Source organism: Heterocephalus glaber, unplaced genomic scaffold (genome assembly GCF_053883595.1).
Source record: "Heterocephalus glaber isolate CG9 unplaced genomic scaffold, H.glaber_assembly_v1.0 deba00001452, whole genome shotgun sequence".
NCBI classification, from domain to species: domain Eukaryota; kingdom Metazoa; phylum Chordata; class Mammalia; order Rodentia; family Bathyergidae; genus Heterocephalus; species Heterocephalus glaber.
The window spans coordinates 4,316,740-4,342,134 of record NW_028258302.1 but is presented as its reverse complement, the minus strand read 5'-3'; the positions used below and the strand labels follow the sequence as shown (position 1 = coordinate 4,342,134).

At 56.9% G+C, this 25,395-nt stretch overlaps 2 protein-coding genes across 2 annotated transcripts in view; both read right to left on the bottom strand.

Annotated features, from left to right (window-relative positions):
* The window catches only part of Bmp8b (bone morphogenetic protein 8b), a 29,738-nt gene extending 5,031 nt beyond the window's left edge, over positions 1-24,707 (bottom strand). The window contains exons 1-6 of the mRNA XM_087215234.1: positions 24,372-24,707; positions 10,069-10,258; positions 9,534-9,682; positions 2,223-2,417; positions 1,684-1,763; positions 1,073-1,183 (exon numbers count right to left, since the gene is read on the bottom strand). Of these exons, the coding sequence (XP_087071360.1) occupies positions 1,073-1,183; positions 1,684-1,763; positions 2,223-2,417; positions 9,534-9,682; positions 10,069-10,258; positions 24,372-24,702 (1,056 nt within the window). The 5' untranslated portion in view covers positions 24,703-24,707. The remainder of the gene's footprint in view (positions 1-1,072; positions 1,184-1,683; positions 1,764-2,222; positions 2,418-9,533; positions 9,683-10,068; positions 10,259-24,371) is intronic.
* LOC101716155 (succinyl-CoA:3-ketoacid coenzyme A transferase 2, mitochondrial) lies at positions 5,727-8,366 on the bottom strand. Its single transcript, XM_004921112.3, is given in 5 exon segments — positions 5,727-7,127; positions 7,130-7,189; positions 7,192-7,506; positions 7,508-8,031; positions 8,034-8,366. Coding segments are annotated over 5 exon segments (1,560 nt in total). The 5' UTR covers positions 8,353-8,366; the 3' UTR covers positions 5,727-6,785.
* Positions 24,708-25,395: the final 688 nt, after the last annotated feature.

Below are 25,395 nucleotides of genomic sequence, written 5' to 3'. Positions count from 1 at the left end.
GGGGACGATCCCATGCCTGTGGGCCACAGCTTTCTCTGCCAAAAGTAGAACCACACTTGTCTCATGTTTGGACATGAGCCAGGAGGGGAGCCCAGGACTCCCAGGGAGTGAACGGCAGCATTTCACGGACACATGCGGCAGCCCAGTAACAAAAGTAGGGCTTCCGCGCCATGCAGCAGGAGCCCTGGTGACAACCTGAACTCAAAAAGGACACCTGGGGCTGGATGTGGTGGCGCAGGCCTGTAATCCTAGTACTCAGAAGGCTGAGGTAGGAGGATGATGTGAGTTTAAGACTAATATGGGCTACATAGTGAGTACAAGGCAGTGGACTACATAGTGAGGCCCTGTCTCAAAACACCGGAAAAGAAGGGCCAGGGATTTAGCTCAGTGGTTTTGCCGCCTGCTGTGCAAGTGCAAAGATCTGAGTTCAATCCCTGGTACCAAAAAATAAAACCAGAAAAGAAAAGAAAAAAGAAACAAAAGAAAAGACATGTGGCAGGGGGGTGCTGGACAGGGTGGCTGAGGGGCTGCACATGCCAAGCCAGGGGCTCAGACCTCGTCTGGAATAATTGGAAGGACACAGTTTCCTGGCCGAGAAGGATGTGTGTGGGCAGGTTCGATTGTGGTAGGAAGACCCCCTGGCTGCTGGGGGGACAGTGGCCCTGAGAGGTGGGCCTGGAGGGACCTGCTTTCTCCTCTTGGCCCTCGGGACCTCGAGGCTCCCTCCCCTTCCATATTGTGCCCCCAGCCCCAGCATCCCCCGGGGCTCCTTTTCCTGTCCAGGCTCTTGGGGCTGCTGGCTCTCCCTGACGTCTTGTCTGTCCTCAGGACCTAAGACCATCCATGAGCCACATCTCTCAAGGCTACTGAGTTTCACTCGGGACCTTTCTGTTCCACTCCACCTGCACAGGTCCCCTGGCCCACCCGACCCCACCATGTGGAGTCTGACCTACATGCCTGGGTCCCCACAGACAGCTCCTCTCTGTGGCTGCTGTCACCTCTTTCCCAGCTGACCAGGCCCCTGTTCAGGGCCCCCATCAACAAGCCAGGGCAGGATGGCTGTGGTACTGACCAGGGACTGCAGGATGGCGTGGTTGGTGGCGTTCATGCAGGAGTCCAGCGGGAAGGAGCACTCTCCCTCACAGTAGAAGGCCGAGTAGCCTTTGGGGGCGATGACCCAGTCCTGGGGGAACAGGAGAAGGTCAGTCCCGTCCGTGTGCTCCCAGAGCCCCCAGCCCAGCTCCTGTCCCGGGACGACCCCAGGCAGCCTGTACCCTCCCTGAGCCTCAGGGCCCCCAAACCCACTCTTGGCCCCTCCTGAGCAGTGTCACCCCAGGGGCCTGAATCCACCCAGCGACCCTCAGCACACAGGGCTGGGCCTGAGCTCTGTCCCCATCGCCCCCCGTCCGCTCTGCTCTCTCCTCCCCAGCCTGTCCCCTCCATCCTGCCTGCTCCACACTTTCTGGAGCTGCAGTTGCAGCAAATGCTCGGAGGTTCTGCCCACCTGGCCTCAGTTTCCCTTTTGCAGCACGAGATTTTAGTTAGCTGAGGGTTCGTGTAGTCTCCATTTTTGTGGTTTTTGTGTATATAAACCATGAAAGTGGCACAGTCTCACTTTGCTCCTCCCTCATGAAGGTGACCCCGGAGACCGACCAGGTCAGTCAGGGGAGGAGTCGGACTCACCAGCCAGCCCAGGTCCTGGAAGCTGACGTAGAGCTCGTGCCGCCGGCAAACCTGTCGGCCATGGGAGCCGTGGATGTCATCTGCAGGGACAGACGGCACAGGTCTTTTCTGGGGTTCCTGCTCTGTGCAGTTACCACGAGGTGATCCCAAGGTGAGGGGCACCCTCAGGGACACATTTGTCAAGTAAAGGAGCAACAGGAAATGAAAGCCTTGGTTCTCAGGAGTCCCAGCCCTGGATCCCTGGTCCCCCAACCCCAGCTCAGCAGCCTTCAGTGGCTCCTGATTCCTACAGAGCGGTGCCATGCTCAGCCGGACCTGCCTTGTCTTCCAGCCTGGGGGGCTCTGGCCCCTCCACTGGGTAGCCAGGGAGGACCCTCGACCATTCCACGGCCTCTCCTGCTTCCCTCTGGAGATGCCTCGGGCTGCAGCCCACCCTCCTTCCACTCCGGCCCCACAGGGTCAGGGCCTCACGGTGAGGCCACCAGGGGCCCCTCCCTGTGAGGGAGGCCTCTCAGACCCAGGCCTGCCCCGGCCCTCACCAAAGATGCCTGGGAGTTTGTTCGGGTGCGGCAGCTCGTTGGTTTTCTTTGGCTGCCTCCTCTTCAGGGGCCGCACTGCTCGAGGGGCGCGGATGGGACTCGGGCTGGCCCTGAAGAAGGTGACCATGAAAGGCTGTCTGGCGCGTGGTGCCTGTCGCCCCAGCAGACCGGCCAGGCCAGGGTCCACGCTGTGCCCTGAGAGAGACAGGACAGAGGGTCGCTCACGGGGGTGATCCTGTCTCGGACACACAAGGACCTCTGTGCTCCTCAGAGGAGCTGGGGGCTGAGGACCTGGGGACCCCTGAGCCTCAGTTTCCTCATCTGAAGCCAGCTAATTTCAGTCCCGGCTCTCTGGAGGGCAGGTCTGGGATGGGGGTGCGGGGTACACAGGTGTCACAGTCAGGGATAAGTGTGACCCAGACTTTTGGGAAGCGTTGGACTGGTTTCAGTTTCCCCACTAATTCCCTAGGTAGTCTTTACAGCCACTCCATGTTTCCCACTTGACAGAAGACCCATCAGGGCCACTGACTGATGACCAGAGTCCACTGCTGGTGACGTTCAGAACAGGGCTGGCTCCTCGGGACCCAACGCCCTTGTCCTGGTCTCTGCCTGCACTTTCTGGGGAGGTGAATGTGAGACTAATGGCAGCACCAGCTCCAGGCACCAACTCTGCCCACCACGGCCCAGGGGCAGGGCACTCACTACCTCCCTGATGCTCACACTGGGCACCAGTGCCAGCAGAGCTGACATCGGAACAAGGGCCCAGAGCCCAGCTCAGCCCGTGTCAGCCTCGTTGGGAAGGCCACGTTCATGGCCAAGGTGCTGGTTATAAAGAAAGGAAAGCTGCGGAGAGACATGGCCTGGGCTTCACCCAAAGGAGTGGAGCCTGTGACACTGGGATCTTAATCCCTTACTCTCCTGGCTGCCCTCCTGCCTGCTCCTGGACCTCGGCATTTTCACACTGCTGCCGGAGATTTCTGATGCCCAGGGCAGATCAGGTGACCCCAGAAACCCCAAAGGTGGGGCACGCTGTGCCAGATGACATCCCATCCACCCCAACTGGCTGTGCTTTCTGCCACCTCCCTGAAAGCCAGGGATCCCCTCTCTATCTTTGGATTCCTGGATCTGGCCCTTACTTGGGGTGAGCTGCTGAAGATGGAGGTGCTGGTATGAACACAGTCCACCCTGGAGAGCGATACCTCCACCCCCAGCACTGTCCTCCTGGGCTGGTTTGTCCTGCACATAGCCTCTGCTGTTTTTTACTGTAAAAGCACTATAATAACCACATAAAGTCCCTCCCCAACTTCCGTACACTTGTTTTCATTTTCCTGGGCTATTTTCATGTGCTGACTTACATTTTACATAGTTGTCAGTATAGCAAAGAAGTCTGTATTTTTTTCAACTTTCTAACATATACCTTTCTGCAGTTGTTAAAATATAGTGCCACGACAGGCTGGGGATTTAGCTCAGTGGTTCCACTGCCTGCCCAGCAAGCACAAGGACCCAAGTTCAATCCCTGGTACAAAAAAAAAAGTATATATATATATATATATATATAGTGCCACAATAAACGGTTTAAATGCACAGTGCTGTGCTCACTTCGGCAGCACATACACTAAATGCATAGTGCCTTTGAGCAGACCCCCTGCCTCTCCATCAGGAGGAGCTTCACATTAGAGTCAGGTTTTCCTGGCTTTCCTTAATGAGGATGAAACATACACCCTCTTCTCATTGAGCCTGTGTGGAATTTTTTTACCCTGAGTTACACATTGCTGCTCACATTTATATCTTTAAGCAGCACTCACCATTCAATTGACATAGGAGTACTTGCACCTCCCATTATGAGCACCCACACACAGACCCCCCCACACACCTGTAGGTGTGTGCATGTAAACACACACACTTAGGTACATTCACAGACACGGTGTATACTCAGGTCCATCTACCCCAGCTGCAACCTACCATGACCTCCTTTCCACAGCAAGGTCAGGACACTGCCAGGCCCACTCACAGTCCACTCGGTCACCTTCTGCAGCTGGGCCTCAGACCAGGGGTCCATGGGACACTCGATGGAACAATCCATCAGCTTAAGGCCAACCTTTGACTGTGACATCACCTGCCACAAATAAATATGGTGGCCCCTGAGGCTGTCTCAGGGATGTGGGGAGAGCTGCTGGGCTGGCACTCGGAGGAAGCCCAGAGAAGCCATGTAGGGATTATGGAACATGGCAGATGAGACCTTGGGAAGCAGCTGTGCTGTAAGGAAGCAGAGCTGCAGGCACAGAGGAAAAGGTGAGGGAGGTCACCTTGGGGAGGGGATGAAATGGCTGAGAGCAGAGTAGCCCTGGTCACATTGCCAGCCACTGGAGTGGGCCCCACAGACTGATGACACACAGTTGGCCTAGACTCAGGGCAGCCTCTAGCCCTGTGTGTGTGCCTCAGCTCCCTCTGGGTGCCCTGGAGCCCTGGCTACTGTGAGCAGGGTGCATTCAGTGTTCTGGGCCAGGTCCCCCTTTGCTTTGCTTCTGTGCAGCTGTGTTCAGAGTCTCCCAGGGTCCACTGGGTGTAAAGCAAATGACATTAGACTCATTATATAGCAGGCCCTCACTGAACTCCTCAGAGTGAACTGAGTGGTGCTGGGTTCCTCTGGGGGTACCTCTGGTACATCAGAGAGCCTGACCGATGGCCCTTGGCTGCTGCTTACCCAAGGTTCTCATTTTACAGAGTGGAAACTAAGGCTCAGAGAGGGCAGCAACTGTTCAGGGTCCCAGAGCAAGCAGCTGCAGAGCCATGCTATTCAGAGCTTCCCCACTAGGTTGCAATGTCTTATCTGGGGTAAGGGTAAGAGGGCTAGGAGTCTGGCGCCTTCTTCTCTCAGAGCCTGGAGAAGTGGCCCCTTCCTGAGCCGAGTTCCCCTTCCCCACAGCTCTGCTCTTTGCCTACCCCATCCTTGGGCAGGGGCCTGGCTTCCGCTGACTGCAGGTAAGGTAGAGTAGACCCAGTGGCGGTGGTGGGGTTCAGTATGGGCAGCCACCATCCCAGAAAGACAGAGGTAGGAGCTTTAGGGCCCCACGGCCCTGCCTAGTTTATGCCTATTCCCCAATACTGTCAGGCCACATTTTGCCCTCACCTCCCCAGGGCTTCTTTCTGCCCTGATGCCCCACCTTTCCTGCAGCTGCTGCCCCCCTCAGCCTGCAGGAGGAAGTGACCCTAAAGCCACTCTGAAGGGTAATCTGGAGGCCTGGTTGAGGTCCTGAGGGAATTCCAGATGTAGTAATTCCCGAGTCCCTCAGGTCACCTCCTCACACCTAGTCACCTGAGAAGGGTCCCACACATCTCCTCTCCATACTCTCCTGACAGCCCTACCATCTGTCTGCTCCTGGACCTCAGCTATTTCTCACACTACTGCTAGAGATTTCTCCTGACACCCAGGGCAGATCAGGTGCACCCAGAAGCCCCAGAAGTGCGGCACGCTGTGCCAGATGACATCCCATCCACCCTGGACTGGCTGTGGCTCCTCCCCAGGTGTCCCCTCCCTATCCCTGGATTCCAGGATATGACCCTTCCTTGGGTCGAGACTGCGATGGGGGCCTAGCGATGGTACCTGTGAACAGCTAGAATCCCCTGCTCTGAACAGCGCCTCTGGCTGTGAGCTGACGAAGTGCTCACTGCACACCAGGCTCTGCCTTCACATTTCACACCCACACCCTGGGTCCTTTTTTTTCCACTTTAGTGTGTGCAACAGTAGATTGAGCATGGCATGCCCCACAGCCTGGCTGGGTTAGGAGGGAGGATGTCACATGAGGCCCCTTTGGGACTCCAGAAATGGCCACACTAGATCTCCTTTAAGGACAAGCCCCGGCCTTGAGGACCTTCCAGGAGGGTGCCAGCACCACTCTCCTCCCTCTGTCCTGTCCACTACCAGGTCCTATCCCATGGAGATGGTCCTGCCTTCCTTCTCGGACAACTGCATAGCTACCAGGAGAGGAGCACTGGAGGACGAGGGCAGGATGGAGGGAAGCAGAGCCCGAAACAAAATGGAGGGCCTGGGAAAAGAGCAGAGGAGCCACAGGAAAGGGTTTCCCCCAGGCAGCACTTCCGCTGCGAAGTCTCACTCAGCTTTGTATGCTTTTTGTGGCAGCAGTAAAGTGGCACCTTAAATGAACTCTGAGTGGGGTTCTTTTCTCCCTCATCATTTCCCCCTACAGCTTGTGATTCAGTTGTGAGGGAAAGAGTGGACCAGCAGCCTGCGAGGGGACCTTTTTGGCCGGGTGTGATTTGCTGTAAACATCACAGATGGCGGAGCAGGCACCGGCGTCCTCAGCGATGGTAGCAGGGGCCCTGCAGTACTCACAGGACACACGAGTGGAGCCTGGGTGTTCCCTGCCGTTTTTAATTAAATTCCCACGGCTCTGGTAGGACAGGGTATCCAGCAGTAGAAAGCCTGGGAGGAGAGCAGCACCCAGCTGGTGCCTGACAGCGCCCCCCTGTGGCTACTACTTCTCCCCAGCAAACCCTAGGAGGCGCCCAGGAAACACACGGTGTGGCCAGGGGGCTCCCCGCTCATGGTGCCACCTGCTGCATGGGTCTGAGGTTCGGGGACACGGCAGAGGCACAGCCCGTGCTGGTCTTGACCTCGTCCACCGTCGAGCCCTCCCAGAGCTCCACCAGCGTCAGCCCTCTGTTCGGGTGCACGGCGAACACGGCCTTCTCGGTGATGACACGGTCCACGCAGCGCTTCCCAGTCACTGGCATGGTGCACTTGTCCAAGATTTTGGGGGTCTTTGCCTTCGTGCAGTGCTCCATGATGACCACCACTTTGGTGTTGGCGCTGGACACCAAATCCATGGCTCCGCCCATCCCTTTCACCTTCTTTCCGGGTATCATCCAGTTGGCCAGGTCTCCGCGTATTTGGAAACCTGCATGGCGCCCAGCATGGTCAGCTGGATGTGGCCCCCGCGAATCATATAGCGAAGGAGTCATCGCTGGCGAAGAAAGAACCCCCAGGAATCACGGTGACCGTCTGCTTGCCCGCATTGATGACGTCCTCGTCCACCTGGTCTTTTAAGGGAAAGGGGCCCAAGCCCAGGATCCCGTTTTCACTGTGCAGATGAACCGTCATGTTGGGGCTGATGTAGTTGCTGGCCAGGAGAGGGATCCCTATGCCCAGGTTGGCGTACATGCCATCCTCGAATTCCAGAGCCGCCCGCTTGATGATCCGCGTCCTGACGTCGCCTGCGTCGCGGGCCTGCGCGCCTTCCCCTGTCCGCGTGGTTAAGCGCTCAGATTCTTTTCTCGTATTTGGGCCCCTTTATCACGCGACTGACATAAATGTTGGGCAGGTGGATGTCTTCGGGGCGGAAAGTGCCCACATCCACGATCTCCTCCACCTCCACCACCGAGACGTCGGCCGCCTTGCACATGGGCACGTTGAAGTTCCTGGCGCTCCCGCGAAAGACCACGTTGCCCGCGCGGTCGGCCCTCCAGCCCTTGACCAGGGCGAAGTCGGCGCGGATGGCGCGCTCCAGCAGGTAGTGCCGCCCGCCGAACTCCCGCACCTCCCGCGGCTGGCTCAGCGAGGCCATGTGGCCGTCCGGGTAGTAGGCGATGGGGGCGCCGCCCTCCTGCACCAGCGTGCCGTAGCCCGTGGGCGTGTAGAAGGCGGGCACCCCGGCGCCGCCCGCGCGGATGCGCTCGGCCAGGGTGCCCTGCGGGGTCATCTCCAGCTCCAGCTCCAGCTCGCCCGCCAGGTACTGCTGCTCGCACAGGGCGCTCTCCCCCAGGTAGGAGCAGACCACGCGGCGAAGCAGGACGCCGCCAGCAGGACGCCGAGGCCGAAGTCGTCCACGCCCGCATTGCTGCTGACCAAGGTCAGGTTCTTCACGCCCACGTCCCGCAGCGCTGCGATCAGGTTCTCCGGGATTCCGCAGAGCCCGAAGCCCCCGAGCATGACGGTCGCCTCGTTCGAGACGCCCTTCAGCGCCTCCACCGGGTCAGTGCAGAACTGGACCCGCTCAGGGGGCTTGGTGGAGAAGCGGCGCGCGCAGCCTAGGGACCGCGAGGATGTCGAGCACCCGGCGGGGACGCGGCGGCCCAGAGCCGAGGTCAGGAGCCTCAGCGCAGCCATCATCCCCAGCGGCTGGAGAGGCGGGGACTGGCTGCTCGCCCCGCCCCCGAGCGCCCCCGAGCGCCCCCCGTGCAGCCGCCGCGCGTCGCAGAGCCCGGAGGGCGGGCAGCGGCAGGACTCCCGCGTGGGGTCGGCTCTGCTGGCCTCGCGTGCCAGGGTCCCGCTCCCCTTCCTGCCTGGGGAGCCGGGGCGGTCACTCCAAACCTTGCGTGCTTCGGAGACTGAGTATCTAATGACCCGGCGCTGCAGGCGACATGGTGGGGAGGGCGACAGCCACCCTCACTGAGCAGCCACCTTGTGCCAGCGGAGCACCCGTTTCATCCCGCTGACACCTAGGAGAGTGAGGGTGGCCCTACAGTTCCTTCACCGCTGGAACTCACTGGAGGGGACAGGAATTGGGCTCCTCCCCGGAACTGGGTCTCTCAAAACCCTGAGCCCTGCTCAGCAGTAGAGCATTTGCCTAGCAATGGAGAGACCCTGGGTTCAGTCACTATTGTTGTAAAAAACATTAAACACCTGAGTCAGATCCTGTCATCTCCCACTGCTGTTAGATAAACTGCCCTAAAACCTCCAAACACCTTGTCCTGGTCACCCTAACTCACAGTGACCTCTGCCGACCCCTCCCAGTCTCCTCTCCTTCCAAGCCTCCCCCACCCCCACCTGCTCCTCCAGGTGGCCTCTTGCTGGACCTCAGGCAGCCAGTCTTGTGCCACCTTGGCCCTTCTACCCCCACTGCCTGGTACAAAGGAAGCTCTCCCCAAATACTCGAGTGCCGGTGAGCAAACCTCACCTACAGATGAGGAAACTGAGGCGTAGAAAGGTCAGTAACATGCTGAGGTCACCTCAGGACATCAGAGAGCCACCAGCACTCCCCACTCAGAGCCAGTGGTCCAGTTGGCCCCCTCCCCTCCCCCTTCCCACCAGACCCACTGGGTGCCAAGGCTGCCCTGCTCCTGGGGAGGAAGCTTTGACTCCCCCTCCGCAGCTCACAGGCTCAGCAGGGGGACAGGAGGGACAGCAGCCCTGGCTGGGAGCCTCCTGCTGCCCAGGACCTCACTCTCCACCCCCCGAGTCCTCACAGTGGACACAGCCGGGATGGGACAGGCTCCCCAGTGCTGGGGCCTCTCATGGAACCACCTGCTGGAGCCTGGGCACGAACCCCCAGCCGAGCCCCCGAGTCTCACCGTCCAAGGTTTGCACATAGAGGCGGAGACCCAGGTCCTTGTTACGGTTCAACAACCAGCGGTCACTGGCTGCCGTGACGTCCAGCACCAGCCAGCCCTCGTCTCCTGCTCTGAGGGTCTGAAGATCCAAAAAGAACAAGTCAGACTCCCTGTGGACACGAAAGAACAATTAACTGAGGGTGGTGGGCCAGCCCCGCTGCCTTTGGGACCATTGCTGGAGCAGCCACCCCGCCTTGGCTCTGGGCTGGGCTCCTTCCCTGCCTTCTGTCACTCATCCTCCACCCCAAACCATGTTTCTGTGCCCATGAGGAGGTGGGGAGACTGAGGCACAGTGGCTCAGGGACCCGTCCAAAGCCCCACAGCCAGGATGGCAAGGCAGGGTGTTCAGGCCCAGCCTCTTTCCAATCTGAGGCTGCTCTCCCAGAAGTACCCCTTTCCTCCTCTGGGAAATGCTCCCCAACCTGGGGCTGAGCAGGACACACTGACTGAGCCTTGACCAGGAGACAGAGGATGGGCCCAGGCCGAGGGACGGCACCTGTTGGAGTGCTCCTGGACCACCTCGAACATGCTGATGTGGAGAGTCGTGTTGAGCGAGTGGGTGCTGGGCACCTTATAAATCCGGAACTCAGCAGCTGTGACTGCCTCCCCAGCCGGGATCTGCATCAGATCAAAGCGGAACTCCTTCCAGTGAGGCTCCTGGTGACCCAGGGCATGGTCACGTTCCACTGGAAGACAAATCGGGAGACAGGCAGTCTAGAGCAGCTGGGATGGCTTGGACTCTGGAGTGGGAATCCAGGCAGCTTGGCCAGCTCTTCTGCAGCCTGTTTCAGGCTCTGCCCCAAGCATAGACAGGGCTCCACCAGGTCCACCAGGTTGGTGAGGAGCTCTGGCAAATGCCCAACAGGCCCGTGCCCCAAACCCCACTTAAAACCCCCCACTGGGCACCCTGCTGGCCCTAGGACCCACAGAGGAGACTGTGGACAGGCCCTGCTGTGGGAGCGCCGGGCTCAAGGGGAGGCAGACATCAGACCCAAGGCAGGAGGCCCTGGCGGGCTGGGGTGGGGGTCCAGGGGGGACAAACAAGTGGCTGTATTTCAGTGGGACAGGGGCCACCCCAGGCTCACCCTGTTCCTGGGCGGGAAGTAGGGGAGCAGAGAGCTCTGAGCTGACAGCTGAGCCCGGCCTGAGGGCTGAGTGAGAATCTGCCTCGGTGTCCAGGGAGAGGACCCTGCAGAGGACAGGCCAGCAGAGCAAGGCCGAGGGCAGAGGGGCCTGAGTGCAAGGAAGGAGATCCACGGCCAGAAGCCGTAAGTTCCCTTAGAGGATATGGGGAAGGAGGCAGGAGGGTGGAGGAGGGAAGAAGAAACCCGGGGGTAGGACAAGAAGCTCCTGGGGAGGCCCAGTCAAGGGCTGGGGAAGCTGGAGGGTCCCAGGAATGGCAGGACCCGAGCAGGCTTCTTGGGGGAGGTGATTTCTGAACTGGCCCTGAAGGATGGGCAGGCGCCTTGGCAGGCGGAGGGCCTGGTGTGCACAGGGGAGGGCCTGGGAGCTCCCCCAGTCCTGCGGTGTGGTGGCATCAGTGGGTCTGGCCAGGCCTGCCTGTGAGGTGGAACCCTGGGCTGGGGACACAGCTGTGCCTCTGGCCAGAGGGGAGCAGCGTAATCTGTGGGGGCACTGGAGGACCCCGTGGAGGCAGCGGTGAGGACTGAGGTGGGGCTCACTGCCAGGGGCGGCCTCTCAGTCTGGGCAAAGGCCGACATTGTGGCATGAATCCCACATTTGCCCAGCTGCACGGAAATGCCCAGGCTGATATATTTAGGGCAGTCTCCCTTTAGCCTCTTGTCACTTTCGAAAGCCAAAAATCTGTGTTTCCGGAGAGCAGGGGTGGGAGCCGCCCAAGTGCCTTGACCACAACCCGACACTGAGATTTTAATTATATTTGTGTGAGTCTTTTAAAAACCCTCTCTGGCTGCTGGGCTTAGTGACCACAAGTCAAGTTTAGCAAAGCACCAGGTTGTGCAGCCGGGCGGATGTGGGGAGCACTTCCTGTCTCCGTGGTAGGGACCTGGCCCAGGGATGGACAGGGACACAGCTGTGCTGGGCAGGGCAGAGACAGGCACATTTGGGCAGGAGCAGGTGGGAGGCTTCATCCCCAGACCAGGGAGTTGAAGGTATGGTATGTTTGAGGTCACCCAGCATGTCAGGGTATCTTTTGAAGGTTCATTTTTCAGTCAGAACAGGGTCTTGAAAAACCTTTCTTCTTTCTCTATTTTTTGTGGTACGGATGATCAAACTCAAGTCCTTGTGCTTGGCCAGGCAGGCGTGGCGCCACTGAGCTACATCCCGGGCTCCTGAAATATCTTTTTTATAAACAAATGTATTCATTCACTCATTTGTTTATGTACAACACTGCCCTGGGCAGTGGGAAAACTGCAATGAACTAGGGTGATAAGGTCTTTGCACTAAAGGAATTTAAGGTCTAATGAAGGAAATGGACTAGATTTTAAAAAGAGGTAAAATAGCAATGTCGCTTCTTTTGTAGGTGATATGAAGGAGACAAGGTCATGGGCTCGAGATTAATGAGGAGGGTACCTATGCTTTTCACAGGGCCATTGAGAAAGAGTTATGCTAGGTCTGGTTCCACGGGTACCTCTAAAAGTTTATTTTCCACAAAATTATAAAAGCTGCTCCAAATGTTCAGTGAACTTGCTTCAGTCTGGGAAAGGAGCAAATAGATCTACTTTCTGAATTGCCTTAATGTGGCTCTCAGAAAAATAGACAATTATGAATTATCAACCTGTGCCGACAGAACTCTGGGCCTCATCCTCCACCCTCTGAAGAAACCACCTCCGGCTCCCACACTTCTGGGAAAGGCTCACTGTGGGCAGGAGGTGGCATCCTTGGCTTTGGCACTGCCCCCCCCCGCCCCCCTGCTGCCTGTCCCCATCCCAGGCCCTGCACCCGCCAGTCATAGGCTGGGTCTCCCTATGCCAAACCCTGCATTCATCTGCCTGACATCAACAAAACACTGGCTATTTTTGTTCCCTAGATGAAATTAGACTCACCCAGGAGACCTAAATCTGTCTTGTTTCTGACCAGAAGCATGACTTCAAAAGACACCCACCCTCCCGCTCCAGCTGAGAGTGGCTGTCAGGAGAATAGATTCTTCTGTCCTCTCTGACCTGCCCTGCCTCCCAGCAAACCCTTCCAATGGCCCCTGCCACGGTCCACAGGAGGACCTTGGCCAGCTGTCTGTCTGTCTGTCTCTCTCTCGTGATCTCTTGTACTTTCTGGCTGCAGACATCTTCCTCACAGAGGACCCTCCAGGCCACACTCTCCTGCAGCCCCCTGCTGCCATTTCTAAAGGCTGCTTTCCCTTCAGTCCCACTGGGGAGCTGCCTCCTCGGCCTCATCCTCCGTCCCTCACGGTTCCTTTCCCTTGAGCCAGGGGATCATGTTCCTGGCATAGCTGCCCCTCTGGAAAGCGAGCTCTTTGAGGGCAGAGGCTGAACATGTAGTGGACACGGGAGGCTCCCCCTCATCAAGGCCCTGTGTTCTAGGGGCCCAGACAGGGGGTGGCTGCCTGTTCTTCCCCAGGGCTGCTTGTCCCCAGGACAGCAGCTCAGTGTGCAGCATTCACAGCCCCTTGGGCTGGGGCAACGCTGGTCTAGAAGTGACTTCCATGTCAAGTGTGCCTCTGTGAGAGGCCACTGATGTTTTCACACTGCTGTGGGACTTGCTTCCTCTCCCAGCTTGGCCTCTGAGAGTGGGGACAGGCTCCCCAGGGCCCTGGAGGTGGACAGGCTGGGCCTGTCTGACTGGTCCTGCTGGTAGCAAAGGCCCAGGGGCTCCACTTCACACCTAGAACAAGACCCTGGTCTCTGTGAACCCTGCAGGCCCCTGGAGGAGCCACACAATTGGTGACCTATCAGTTCTGTGTGTTGAAGGGCTTTCTCCCGCCAGAAATCTCAGCCCTGTGGAGAGCAGGCCCAGGGTCTTTTCTGAGCTATCTCCAGCCAGATCTCATTGCTGACCTTCATAAGCTGTTCCATAAATGGCTCTGAACACATAATTACTGGCCCAGTCCTCAGATGGCTTCAGACCCTAAATTAAAAGGAAACACCCTCACAGGCCACCACATGAAGCCCGCCAAGGTCAAGAGTAGTTCCCAGGAGGGCCGGGGATTTTTCTCAGTGGTGCCCCACCTTCTTCACAGGTGAAAGGTCTTGAGATCAATCTCCCGTACTGGGAAAAAAACAAAAACAAAAATAGTCCCCAGGAGATATGAAGAAGAAGGATGCAATTCCTCCAGTTGAAACCCAGGAAAGAACTGAAGTGTGAGAAGTTTCCAGAAAGACACTGCTTACTGAGAAACATGGCCTCTTGCTGTGAAGCGGCTTCTGCGAGGAGGTGGGCTGTGTGGGCCTCCCCACCCTGTGGCTCACCCCCACCAATGGGCAGGGCCCCAGAACTGGGCAGGCCTGCGGGCAACCCTTCACAGATGGGGAAACTGAGGTCCAGAAGAGGCAGTAACTTTGCCATTTGGTCACGTGTGAGGTTAGGGTCCCCAGGGTGGACTTTCAGGCTTGAGCCAATGTGACATGAGTGGCCTAGAGTTCAGCAGATGGCAACACTGGGGTGGAGGGGTCACCTGTCAGCAAGTGGTCACCTGAAGCCACCTTCCTCCAGCAGGGCCTGCAGGTCTCAGGGGCCCAGCAAGGGCTCAGGGAGGGGCTAAGACAGAGAGGTCCAGCCCCACCTCTGTCCACTGGCAGGGCCCAGTCTCCATCGCTCCCGGGGCCCCCTGCCTCTTGCTGAGTTCCTCCTGCCCTTGCCTCTACCAGTCTGTGCAGAGCACCTGCCAGGCAGGGGCCGGGGACACAGAGAGGAAGGGGTGCCGAGTCAGATTTGGCCCATTTTAGGTTTTTCAGGCTTCCCCGGGATTAGGAGAAAGAGGGGCTAGATAGGCAGACAGGCAGAGAGAAACTAGAGTCCCAACTGACACACGATGGAGGAGGCGCACTCTCTTCACACAGGGTGCCCTGGGGAGAAGGGCCAGAGAACACTTTTCTAGAAACATTCAAGAATGGTGGAAAAATTCTGACAGGCAGAAACGGAGAACAGTCATCTGGGCAAAGGCATAAAGGTGAAACAATGCACTGGTTCCCACTGTTAAAGCACTGAACTAAGTGCCAGGCGCCGTGTTAGGCCTGTTACAGATGCCATTCCTCTTAATGCTTATGGAAGTCCTGTACATTAGTGATCAGTCCCTGCGACAAATTACTCAAATGGAGCAGCTAAAAACAGCAATCCTTTATTTCACATCATTTCTTAGGGCCTAGATGTAGGTCAGGGTCTGTCACAAGGTCACAAGGTGTCAGTCTCTCTGAAGACCTCATGGAGTTGCAGAGCTGGCTCCTGAGCTCACACATGTGCTGATGGCAGCACACTTGGGTTCCTCACTGGTGGGCTCTATAGGGCTGCTCACCACATGACTCCCCAGAAGGAGCAAGCCAAGAAAAACGACAGCTGCAGTCTTTTAGAACCCAATCCGGGCAGTGACACAGCAGCAGTGCTGGTCACACAGAGCAGTGGTGGTGATGGAGGGGAGCAGGGACCACCGAAGTCCACGATGGAGGCCACTACCGCAACGACGCAGGGAGATGCATTATTCACCGTTTTATAGATGAGAACATTGAAGATCAAGGAAGACGCCGAATTTGCATGAGGCCACAACCAGGAGGGACTGAGGTGGGATCTGAACCTAGGCGTGTCTGACTCTAACATCTCTCTGTTTCTCCTCAGGGCCTCGCCAGGTGGGGGATGTGTCGAGGAACACAGAGGGCCTTAGCTGGGCTGGAATACTGCACTTTGAATGCCAGCCCAGGGGAACCTGAACTCTATTCTGACCTGAAGGAACACATAGGAGAATCCTGAGCAGGAAAAGCCATGATTAGATTTTCACTTAAGGAACTGGAGTTCCAAGAACATGAGAGGCCGCCTTCTCCTCCCACTTCCCTCTGTGTGAACACTTTCTCCTCTCACCTCCTTCCAAGTCACCTCCATCTTCTTTTAAGATCCAGCACAAATGTCTCCTCCGCCTCTCCAGCCTTCCTTGTCCTCCAGCCACAAGACCACGTCTCTCCCTCCTTTTCTGGCCTAATTTGTCTCCCACAAATGAGAGTGCTCTGTCTTTGGCACTGTTGAACCCTCATACCCACATTGGTTGAGTGGTGAAGGCCGTTTCTTCATTCCACGATAACTTATATCACCTGTGAACCTATCTTCCCATCTTTCCCAGTGAAACAAGCAGGCATGGGGCCTGGCTGCGCTTCCTATTGGCTCTCAAGATAACCAGGAAGGGGCACGGCACACAGTAGGTTTCTGACAGTGTTTGCTAAGGACTGACACAGACTACTCATAAAACCCTTCACAATTCAACTTCCATACTCAGATCTTGCAGCCTTCAGCTTCCCCAGAGCCCTACTGTGTACAGGGTCCTGGGCTGTTCAGATGGAGCTGGCAGTTAAAGGAAGTGACTGAGTTTTATTTGGGTCTTGCCATTAACTGCTGGCCATGGGCTAAACAGAAACCAACAAAGGGGCCGGGGATTTAGGTCAGTGGTTGTGCTGCCTGCCTCATAAGCAGAAGGACCCGAGTTTGATCCCCAGTACCGAAAAAAAAAAAAAAAAGCAGAAACCAACAAAGTTGACATTTATTGAGCGTTTACCAGGCACTCTTTTCAGCATGTTCTATACTGGTAGATGAACTCATTTATACCACTAACTAGCCTGTGAGGTAGGTCTCCCATTTCACAGATAAAGAAACTGAGGCACAGAGGAGGAAATAATTTAGACAAAATTCCTGTCAATATTATCTTAGGTTGGGCTCCCTGGGCCACAGACTCTGAGCTGGAAGGTTGACTGGGATGGGTCACCATTCTCTTTGCAGAGAATGAAGGGAGCAGGTTTGGACATAGCTTAATGGTGATGCAATCCCAAAAGGCCTCAGCCAATTCCCACTGCACGGGGGCAGATGGCCCTTTGGAGTTGTTCCTCCTTGCTGCACGGCAGCCAGATAGTCACACCTTCATGGAACACTGCTTGGAGGTGGGGTGCCCCAGGGAGGGATGTAAGTTTGGGCCCAGTCAACCAGTGCCTAGAGAAGGACTCAGCAGTGAGCTGTCGGCAGCCCACACTGCAGGCAGCTGGGCCAATGAGTGACCCCTGCTGACGGGAAGATGGAGGCAGCGCAGCAGCGTCCACTGAGGGCAGTGTGATGGGATGGGACCCAGGCCTCCCGATTCCGGAGCCGTGCTCTTCACTGCTCCACACAGTGGGTGATGGGGTGGGAGGCTGAACAAGCGCAGCAGGCCTTTCCCTCCCCACGCTGGCTGCCACGAGTGACCACTGCAGGCACCTGTGAAGTTTCGTGCACCTTCACCTGTCCTCGCACTATGGAACAGGTATTAGTATCCTGATTTTAAAGGAGAGAAAACAGATGCAGTGGCTTTAATCTGTTCACCGTCTTGCAGCTCTCAAGGGGACGACCCAATGTGCCAGCTCCAAAGTAACCCACCGCTCTGCCGCCCACCTCTGCGGCCAACCAGCCGCCCTCCAGGACCTGGTTTTCACACCTGTTCCTGTGGATCTGGTACCCAGGACCTGAGCTGTCACTTCCACTCTTTGAGACTCAGCTTCCTCCTTTGTCAGTGGGGTAGGGGTAACACTCATTTATTTTCAGAGGTGAGGGGAAAACACTGAGATGAGGGGTCAGCCACTGGAATCCACAAGGCCACACCATCTTGGTGGCCAGAGAGAGTGTGGGGGAAAGGGACCCACCTTCAACCTAGAAAACAACAAATATCTTTGGGCCTGTGGTCACTACAATAGTCACCTTTTAAGATAGGTAAAAGATTGTTAAATGAAAGAAAAAGTAGCAAGACAACTAGCAGTTATGTCCCACAATGTTAACAATATGAATGCAGTACAAACATTAGCATCCATACCGATAAAATATCGGGGCTGGTTTGGGATTGGAGGTGCAACACCAAAGGATTAGCACTGGTTTTCGATGATGTACAGAGTAGATTACTAGGGGCGTCCATATTTATATGTTCCTGAATATGTGGTCTGAATTTTTGCATAATGAAATGTTGTAATTTATAATATCTGAATTATTTATAAGGAATATGCATTAATAAAACCCACATTCCCTACCCCGGGACCAGGGATTGACTCAGGACCTTGCATTTGCGAGTCAGGCAGGGTGCCACTGAGCCAAACTCCCAGCCCCTAAAACCCATATTTTTAAACAGGTCTCTCTTTACATCACATGTTCACTCTTGTTATGTCTTGTATCTAAATGTCCTCCCAAAGCCTCATTTGGTCATAGGTGGGGCTTTTTGGAGGTGACTGGGATTAAAAGTGTGATGCTGGGGGCCGAGGGTTTAGCTCAGTGTTTCTGATGCCTGCCTCAGAAGCACAATGTCCCAAGTTTAATCCCCAGTACCAAAAAAAAAAAAAGTGTGATGCTGGGATTGAATGTGTGGTGCTGGGACTAGGGTACCCTGCCCTGGGTGTGGGAGGCACTAATCAATAGGATTCCACCCTGGAGAGAATATAAAGGGACTGAATGAAGCTGCTGTTGCTTGCTGGCTGTTCCTGCTTCTGCTGCTTGTTGTTGCTTGTGACCCTGCCAAGCCATGAGCTGATTCTCCCCTGTGATGCCCCTCTGCCATGCCACCCTGCTTTGGAACCAGCTGACTATGGACTAAAACCTCTATAAACTGAAATAAACTAACTTTGGGTGTCTGGTATTTTGTCTCAGCAAAAAGGAAAGTAACTAAGGCAGATTTTGGTACCAGAGAAGTGGGGTCGTTGCTGTGACATTACCTGGCCATGTGGCTGAAAAGCCTTTGGAACTGGCTTGTGGGAAGAGTCTGGAAAGGTTTGGAGATGTCAGCTGAAGAAGGATCCCTGCAATGCATTAAGCTGTACCTGATGGGAGATTCTGATCAGAGCTCAGAAGACCAGAATGCTGATAGAAATGCTGCCAGTAAAGAACAGGCTCAGGAGATTTCTGTTGGGAAGGTCTGCACTGGCTGTTGGGACTCCAAATCATGTTTGTTATGCTTTGGCAGAAAATTTGTCTGCATTTTGCTCATGTCCAAAGACTTTGCCTGAGGCTCAGACTAAATGTGCTGGACTAATAATCTTTCTGAAGAAATTTCAAGGCAGTCTAATGTTGAGGCGGTGGCATGGCTACTGTTGGGGCCTTTTAGTCAGATATATGTTAAGAATAAAGAGCAAAGAGCCCAGAAGAATGATTTAAAATGTTTTGAGTTTGGTCAAAAGGAAGCTCCGAAAAAGTTGAGGACTGCAAAGATGGAGAGAAGAACTTGGTTGCTGAGAAGGAACCAAGATGGGAAAAGATGGCCTGAGGACATCAAAGGAACCAGCAGGACTCCAGGCTTTGCAGCCTTGAAGTTGCAAAGGTGAAAGACCTTCCTTTGAGAAGAAAGCTCCAGGGCTGGGGATTTAGCTCAGCGGCACCACGCCTGCCTTGGAAGCCCAAGGTCCTGAATTCGATCCCCAGTACAAAAAAAAAAAAAAAAGAAAGAAAGAAAGAAAAGAAAAGAAAGCTCGAGAGCACCATGTTCCAGAATGGCAGCAGCCTAAGGAAGTTTTTCCTTAGGATTTGGTTTTTAGTGCTCAGCAATCCAGGCACTCAACCCCTACAGCCAAGAGACAAGGAAGCTTGGCTATTGCTCCAGCTGGCAGCAGACCTTGGCAACACCCATGTGGTGCTGATTTTAGGTGCATGCAGAATGCAAGAGTTGTGGGGTCAGGAAGGCTTCCACCCAGATTTCAGAGGAAGGCCTGGGAGGCCCGGCAGTGGGCCCCTGAGAGGACAGTGTGTGAAGCTGTGAGTGTGAAGCTGAATGTACAGTGGAGACCCAGAAGGCTGGAGAAGCCAAGAACATGGATTATCTGAGGAAAGCTGCAAAGAGTGAGCAAAGCCAGCCCAAGAGAGAAGCCGTGGGAGCTACAACATCAGCATGCCATAGGGGTGGAGCCACCCAAGCCCTTTGGAGTTCACATCTTGCCTCACATTGTACCCCATGATGGACATGGAACCATGGAACTAAATGTTTGCTCTGCTGCATTTGGCATTTGCTTTGGTCCTGTTCCTTTCTATCCCTCTATTTGTACCTTTTGGAAGGGTAATGTTTATCTTGTGCCACTGAATGTTGGAACTGTTTAACTTTCTTTTCGTTCATACAGGGACTCACAGGTAAGAGTTTGCTTTAAATCTCGGAGGAGATTTTGGACTTGGGCTTTTCAGCAGTGCTGAAACTGTTAGGACTTTGGCACCTCTTGGAGATGGACTACATGCCTTTTGCATAAAGAGATGCGCATGACTCTTTTGAGGGCCAGGGGTGGAATGTTATGGCTTGTATCTAGATGTCCCCGGAGAGACTCATGGTCATAGGTAGGGCTTTTCAGAAGTGGCTGGATCTAGGTGATTAAGGCTGTGATTAAGGCTGTGATGCTGGGATTAAGGAGGCCCCACCTTGGGTGTGAGTGCTACCTGCCCTGAGGGTGGTTAGCCTGGGTAGAATGTAAGGGACAGAAAGAGGAGACCTCTGTGGCTTTCTGCTGCTTCTGCTGCTACTTCCTGGGGCCTGCCCACCCTGCACGGACTATTTCTCCTTTGTGATGCCCCTCTGCCATGCCACCCTGCCTTAGAATCAGCTAACTGTGGACTGAAACCTCTGTGGACTGAAAACTGTGAGCTAAGTGAACCTCTCCTCCTTTAACTTGTGGATGTCGGGTATTTTCTCTTATCAAAGATAAAAGTAGCCAAGGCAACTTTTAATAGAGTCCATTTCAGCAGCATGGGCCAGGCCTGGGCTGCTTGGAGAAGCAGCTGCTATGTAGGGGTCAAACGTGGGATGTAGAGGCAGGGAGACAATCTGCTGTGTGGCCTTGGGGAAATCCTGTACCTTCTCTGTGGCTCCCTCTCTTTTTAAAGCACAGACGTGACAGTAATTGTGAGATGCACATGAAGGAACAGACGTGGCGGTCCTGGACATGGCTCATCACTGCACAGCATCTCACTCAAGTCCTCACAGCCCCCAAAATGAGGAACTGCGCTGTACAGAGCAGGAAACTGAGGCTCAAAGAGGTGGACAGGAAAGTCCAGATCACAGAGAGCAGATGCTGGAGTCAGGATGCATAATGTCTGCTGCGCCTAGGTCAGAAACCCCCACCCCGTCCTGTCGTCCCAGATGAGGCTGGGAAGGTCAGCCCTGCTCACCCAACGGTGGTCTTTTTGGCTCATGCCTGAGGGGGAAGACATTGTTCTCTGTTATGGCCCCAGCAAACAGAACTGGGCTGGCACAGAGTAGGTACTGACAACTATTTGTTGAATGCATGAGTGGGAAATGAAAGAATTTCCTAGTAGAGAACTAAGAAAAGTGACCCTGAAACCAAAGAGAGAAAGCATCGCCCTTCTAGGTCACAGGGCTGGCAAGGGCAGAGCAGGGCCCAGGCCAGGTCCCAAGTTTTCACTCAGCCCTGATTCTACCAAATCCAAGAAGCGCAGTTCATCACCATGCTGTCCTTGGTCCCCTGAGCCACGGGAATATTTAGTCTGGTTCACGAAAGAGTGAAGGTGGCACCACAGTGATCCGGCCTAGACTTCTGCCTGCTTGTGCCACTCGAGCCTGCACTGTCTGTTTTTGTTTTTGTTTTGTTTTGTTTTAGTACTGGGGATCAAACTCAGGACCTTGTGCTTGCCAGGAAGGTCAGGCGCTTCTGAGCTACATCCCTTGCCTGACTGCACTGTCTGGAATGTGGCTGTGTCTCTGCACTGACCCGGGTGGGAGGATTCAGGAAGCCCATGCAGAGTGGTCCTCCCTGCCTCCTTCCCTCAGCTGAGACAATCGCACCCAGGGATGAGGTGATGTTGTGAGCAGGTGCCTCTGACAGCTGCAGGACCAGCCTGGGGGGCACCTTGCTTTTCTAACACCATCACTGCAGCCTGGATGGGAAAGCGGGGTCCAAGGAGGGAAGGGAAGGCCCGAGACATACAGAGCTCAGGGCAGGCCCAGGCAGTGGAGACTGGAAGCAGGGTCATGTGCTTGGACAGGGCTCTCCCCTCCCTGAGCACAGGGAAACCAGGCCCAAGATTCGCGTGCTCCCCACTGCCCCATTACTGCATCCAGCCCAGAGGAGCCAAGAGGGACAGCCTGGGATGGACAGACAGGCAGGCAGGGCAGCCAGCTCGGACTACAGCCACTGCTCCTAACTCGGCCCCTGCAACTCCTGTGGCTTCCTAAGGTACCTGCTCCTCGAGGGCCTGAACCCAAGCAGGAGGCCCTGGAGAACCTCAGGTTCTGGGTCCCTCAGCTGCCATCAACAGTCAGAGGCCTGCCAGGCACAGACCCAGCCACTCAGGAGCCAGATGAGGCCGATAGGAGAGGTGGGGCCAGAGCCAGCAGGTGTGGGAGCTGAGCGTGGGTGTGGACACTAAGTGTTGCAGCTGGCAGACCAAGTGGTGGTTCTGGGGCCCTGACCTTTGCGGTTGGGTGGGTGATTACCAGACAAACAACGCAGGCCAAGAGAGTTGTGGTGCAGTGAGAACGCAGAATACAGACGGCCCTTCTGCTGGAGCCACCCTCAGCCAGGGCTGCTGCTGAACAAAGACCTGCTTGTTCATCCCACAGCATCCGAGGCGCAGGTCCTAAAGGATCACGTAGAGACAGCGTGGGAAGAAGTGGTGGATGTGCCCTGGGCGTGCTGTGTGGCTCAGGGGTGGCCTTTGGACCTCTCTGACCCATGAAATACATCTGGCAAAAGTTTCATATGTTGCCTGGACTAGTGAGAATCGAAGGCTGGGAAAGCTCATGTGGCCATTCTCCTTCCAAACTCTGTGGTCGGCTTTTAGAATCTATTTCTGGGTTTCAGTGTGTACAAGTTTTGGAGATTTCCTGTCACATCCACACTAAGGCTGGGGTGCACTGGGAAGGAGAAGGGTCCAAAGTGGCCAGGTAATGTTTGGCTCTCCAAGGGGAACAGGAGGGGCTCCTGCCAGTCCACCAAGCTGTCACCTAACTTTCAACTGCAAGGATGGCTGCCTAGGAGCCCCACTTCACAAGGAGGGGCCGAGGCTCAGAGAGGACTAGGGACTTCCCTAAGGTCACACAGCAGGGGTGGGCCCTGCTCCATTCCCAGCAATGGCTCCCACCAGGGCTGTGTATGCTTTGATGCAGGGGATGCTAGGGGAAGCGGCCATGGGCTGGGCAGTGACTCATTCTGATGGGTGGCTCGCCTGGGGGACATTCTTGGGCAAGTCCATTCACCCTGTTCTTGATCCTGAGCCCTGGGTCAGCCTGTTCTGAGGACGGAGTTCTGGTCACAGCCACAGATGGTCTCCTCTGTCCTCGGCCCCACCCTGCCCTCTAAGCAGGAAGGCAGCAGCCAGGTCCCACTGGACGGAGCCCTGTGCCAGGCCTGGCTCTCAGCACTGGGGAGGCACTGCTGCTCACTCCCCCACCTTGGGGGCCAACAGCTCTGGGTTAGGGACAGAGGTGAGTCTGTGCCCTCTTCCCACCCTAGTGTAGGGAACATGGTCCAAATCTGGTGCACCAAATCTGGTGCTGTTGGTCCTTCGTGTTTCTCTGCCCAAACTTGTCAGAAAGCTCTCTCCACCCTGAAAGCCTGACTGAGGACAGAAATGTCACAACACTGCACATCCAGCCACCCCGGACCTGTCCTGGTTCGGCTGTGGGAAATGGAGAGGGAGACTGTGGCTATTCACACGGGGCTGAGAGGATTACAAGCTACAGTGTGGGTGAAGCGGGCTGGTGGCCCGGGCAAGGGTCCTCTCCCTGCTCGAAGCCCCACTGCCTGGTCCCCACACAGCCTGCTGTCTGCCCCAGCCCAGACCCCTCCTGTCACCAGCCACTGACGGGAGACAAAGTGGATGAGGACCTGACCTGACCAGACTTAAGTACTCATGCCTGCAGATTAAAGAGCAGTGGGAAAATAGCTTTTCGACCTTAGGAGCAACTGGCTCCAAGGTTTGAAAAGAGTTCTGCAGACAGGAGGAGCCAGGCTTTGTCTGGGAGAAAGACCAGGGTCCAAGGTGCTGGGGCCCAGGCCAACAGGACCACAGTCCCCAGGCCATGGAGCTGAGGGTGTCCACTCCTTACCCGGCTTTCCCCTGACAGCGCACCCGACCCACAGGCTCCCTGCTGCACAGGGAAGCACCTGCTGTGGACTCAGGGCACTCGGGTCAGCACTGGTCACTCTGATGATGTGACCACGGGTTTTCATGCTGAACTTTGACCCTCTCCTCAGCACCGCCCTTATCACAGTGACAGCACCACGGCCTGTTTACTCATCTGTCTCCCAGGACCCGACTGTCTTTCTGGTGCCACCCAGGTGGGTCTGACACCACCAGGTTCCACTCGTGGGTGTGCTGCAGGTGGCTGAAGACGGCCAGCTGGTAGACCACACCCCCAATGCTCCTGTCCCCCCACTGCCCAGGGAGCCCTGGGCCACCCCACAGACCTTCCGTGTCCTGACCACTGCAGTCCCCACGCTGGGGCACGTCGCACCCACTGCACCCTGACTGCCGGTCCTGGCCAGGGGGCTGGCACTGCCCTGAGACCCCACCTGCCCTGTTCGCTGGGCGCAGCCCAGGTTCACTCCTCGAGGGCCCGGCTGGAGGGGGCTGTCACCTCCCAGACAGCCCGCAGCAGCTCTCCCCTGGGAGGGCGCCGGGTCACCGCCGGGTCCCTGACGCCAAACCCACGGCCCCACTCACCCATGTTGACGAAACTCATGACCAGGTCGGCGCGGCCCAGACGCCGCCCCCGGGGCCCGCCGTCCTCGTCGTCGTCGCCGGCCATGGCGTGGTAGAGGTCCAGCATGAAGAGCGGCGCGGACGCGGGCAGCCCGGCGGCGGCGGGCGGCGCGCGGGGCCGGGGTCGCCCGGGCAGCCCGAGCACCGCCAGGATCTCGCGCTGCATGTCGCGGCGCTCGCGCGCGCCCAGGTGACGCTGAGGACAGCCGTGCGGGGCCCGCGGGCCGGGGCTGCTGCCCAGCGCGCACAGCGCCAGGCCCAGGAGCCAGAGCGGCCCGGGGCGCGCGGCCATGGCGGGCGGGGAGCACTCGGCGGGGGCGCACGTGCTGCGCGGCCGGCCTGGGCCCGGGCGGGGCCGCCCCGACGGCGGCTGTGGGCCGGGCTCAGCGGGACCCGGTGGGCGTCGCCTGGGGTCGCGGCGGGATCCCCACGGCTCCCCCGCGCGGCACCTGTCGGGGCTCCCGACGGCTGACGAGGCCGGCACTGCCGCGGGACGGGGTGTACGGCGGGGCCTGAGGACGACCGGCTGACCTGCCTGTCCCTGCCGGGCCGCAAGTCCTGCGGAGGCCGAGTCCGGGCAGCGGCTTTCGCGGCTGGCGAGCTCGGTGGCGTTCGCAAGGCGGACCCGCGAGGAGCCTCAGCCGAGCCCGCTGTCTGCACCGCCCTCGGTGGCCGGACCAATGGGGGCTCGGGGGCGGGTCCAGGGCTGAGCCGACGCCCCCTAAAGGACGAAGGAGCCCCGGGGTGCGGCCCGGGGTGGGGTGGGGATGGGTGCCCCGCGCAGTTCAGGCGTCGGAGTGGTCAGGACTGCTGGGCTCCCCACCCCTCCGCTGGCCACAGCTTTGGCCTCGCCTCGGAGACCCAGCGTCCCCACGCGGTTCTGGGAAAGCGGGAACCTGTGCTCCCGCGGGTGTGGCCTTTGTCACCCGCTGGTAGTACCACCCGGCTCCACACGCACCCCAGTCCCTCTGGAGGCTTCGCACCG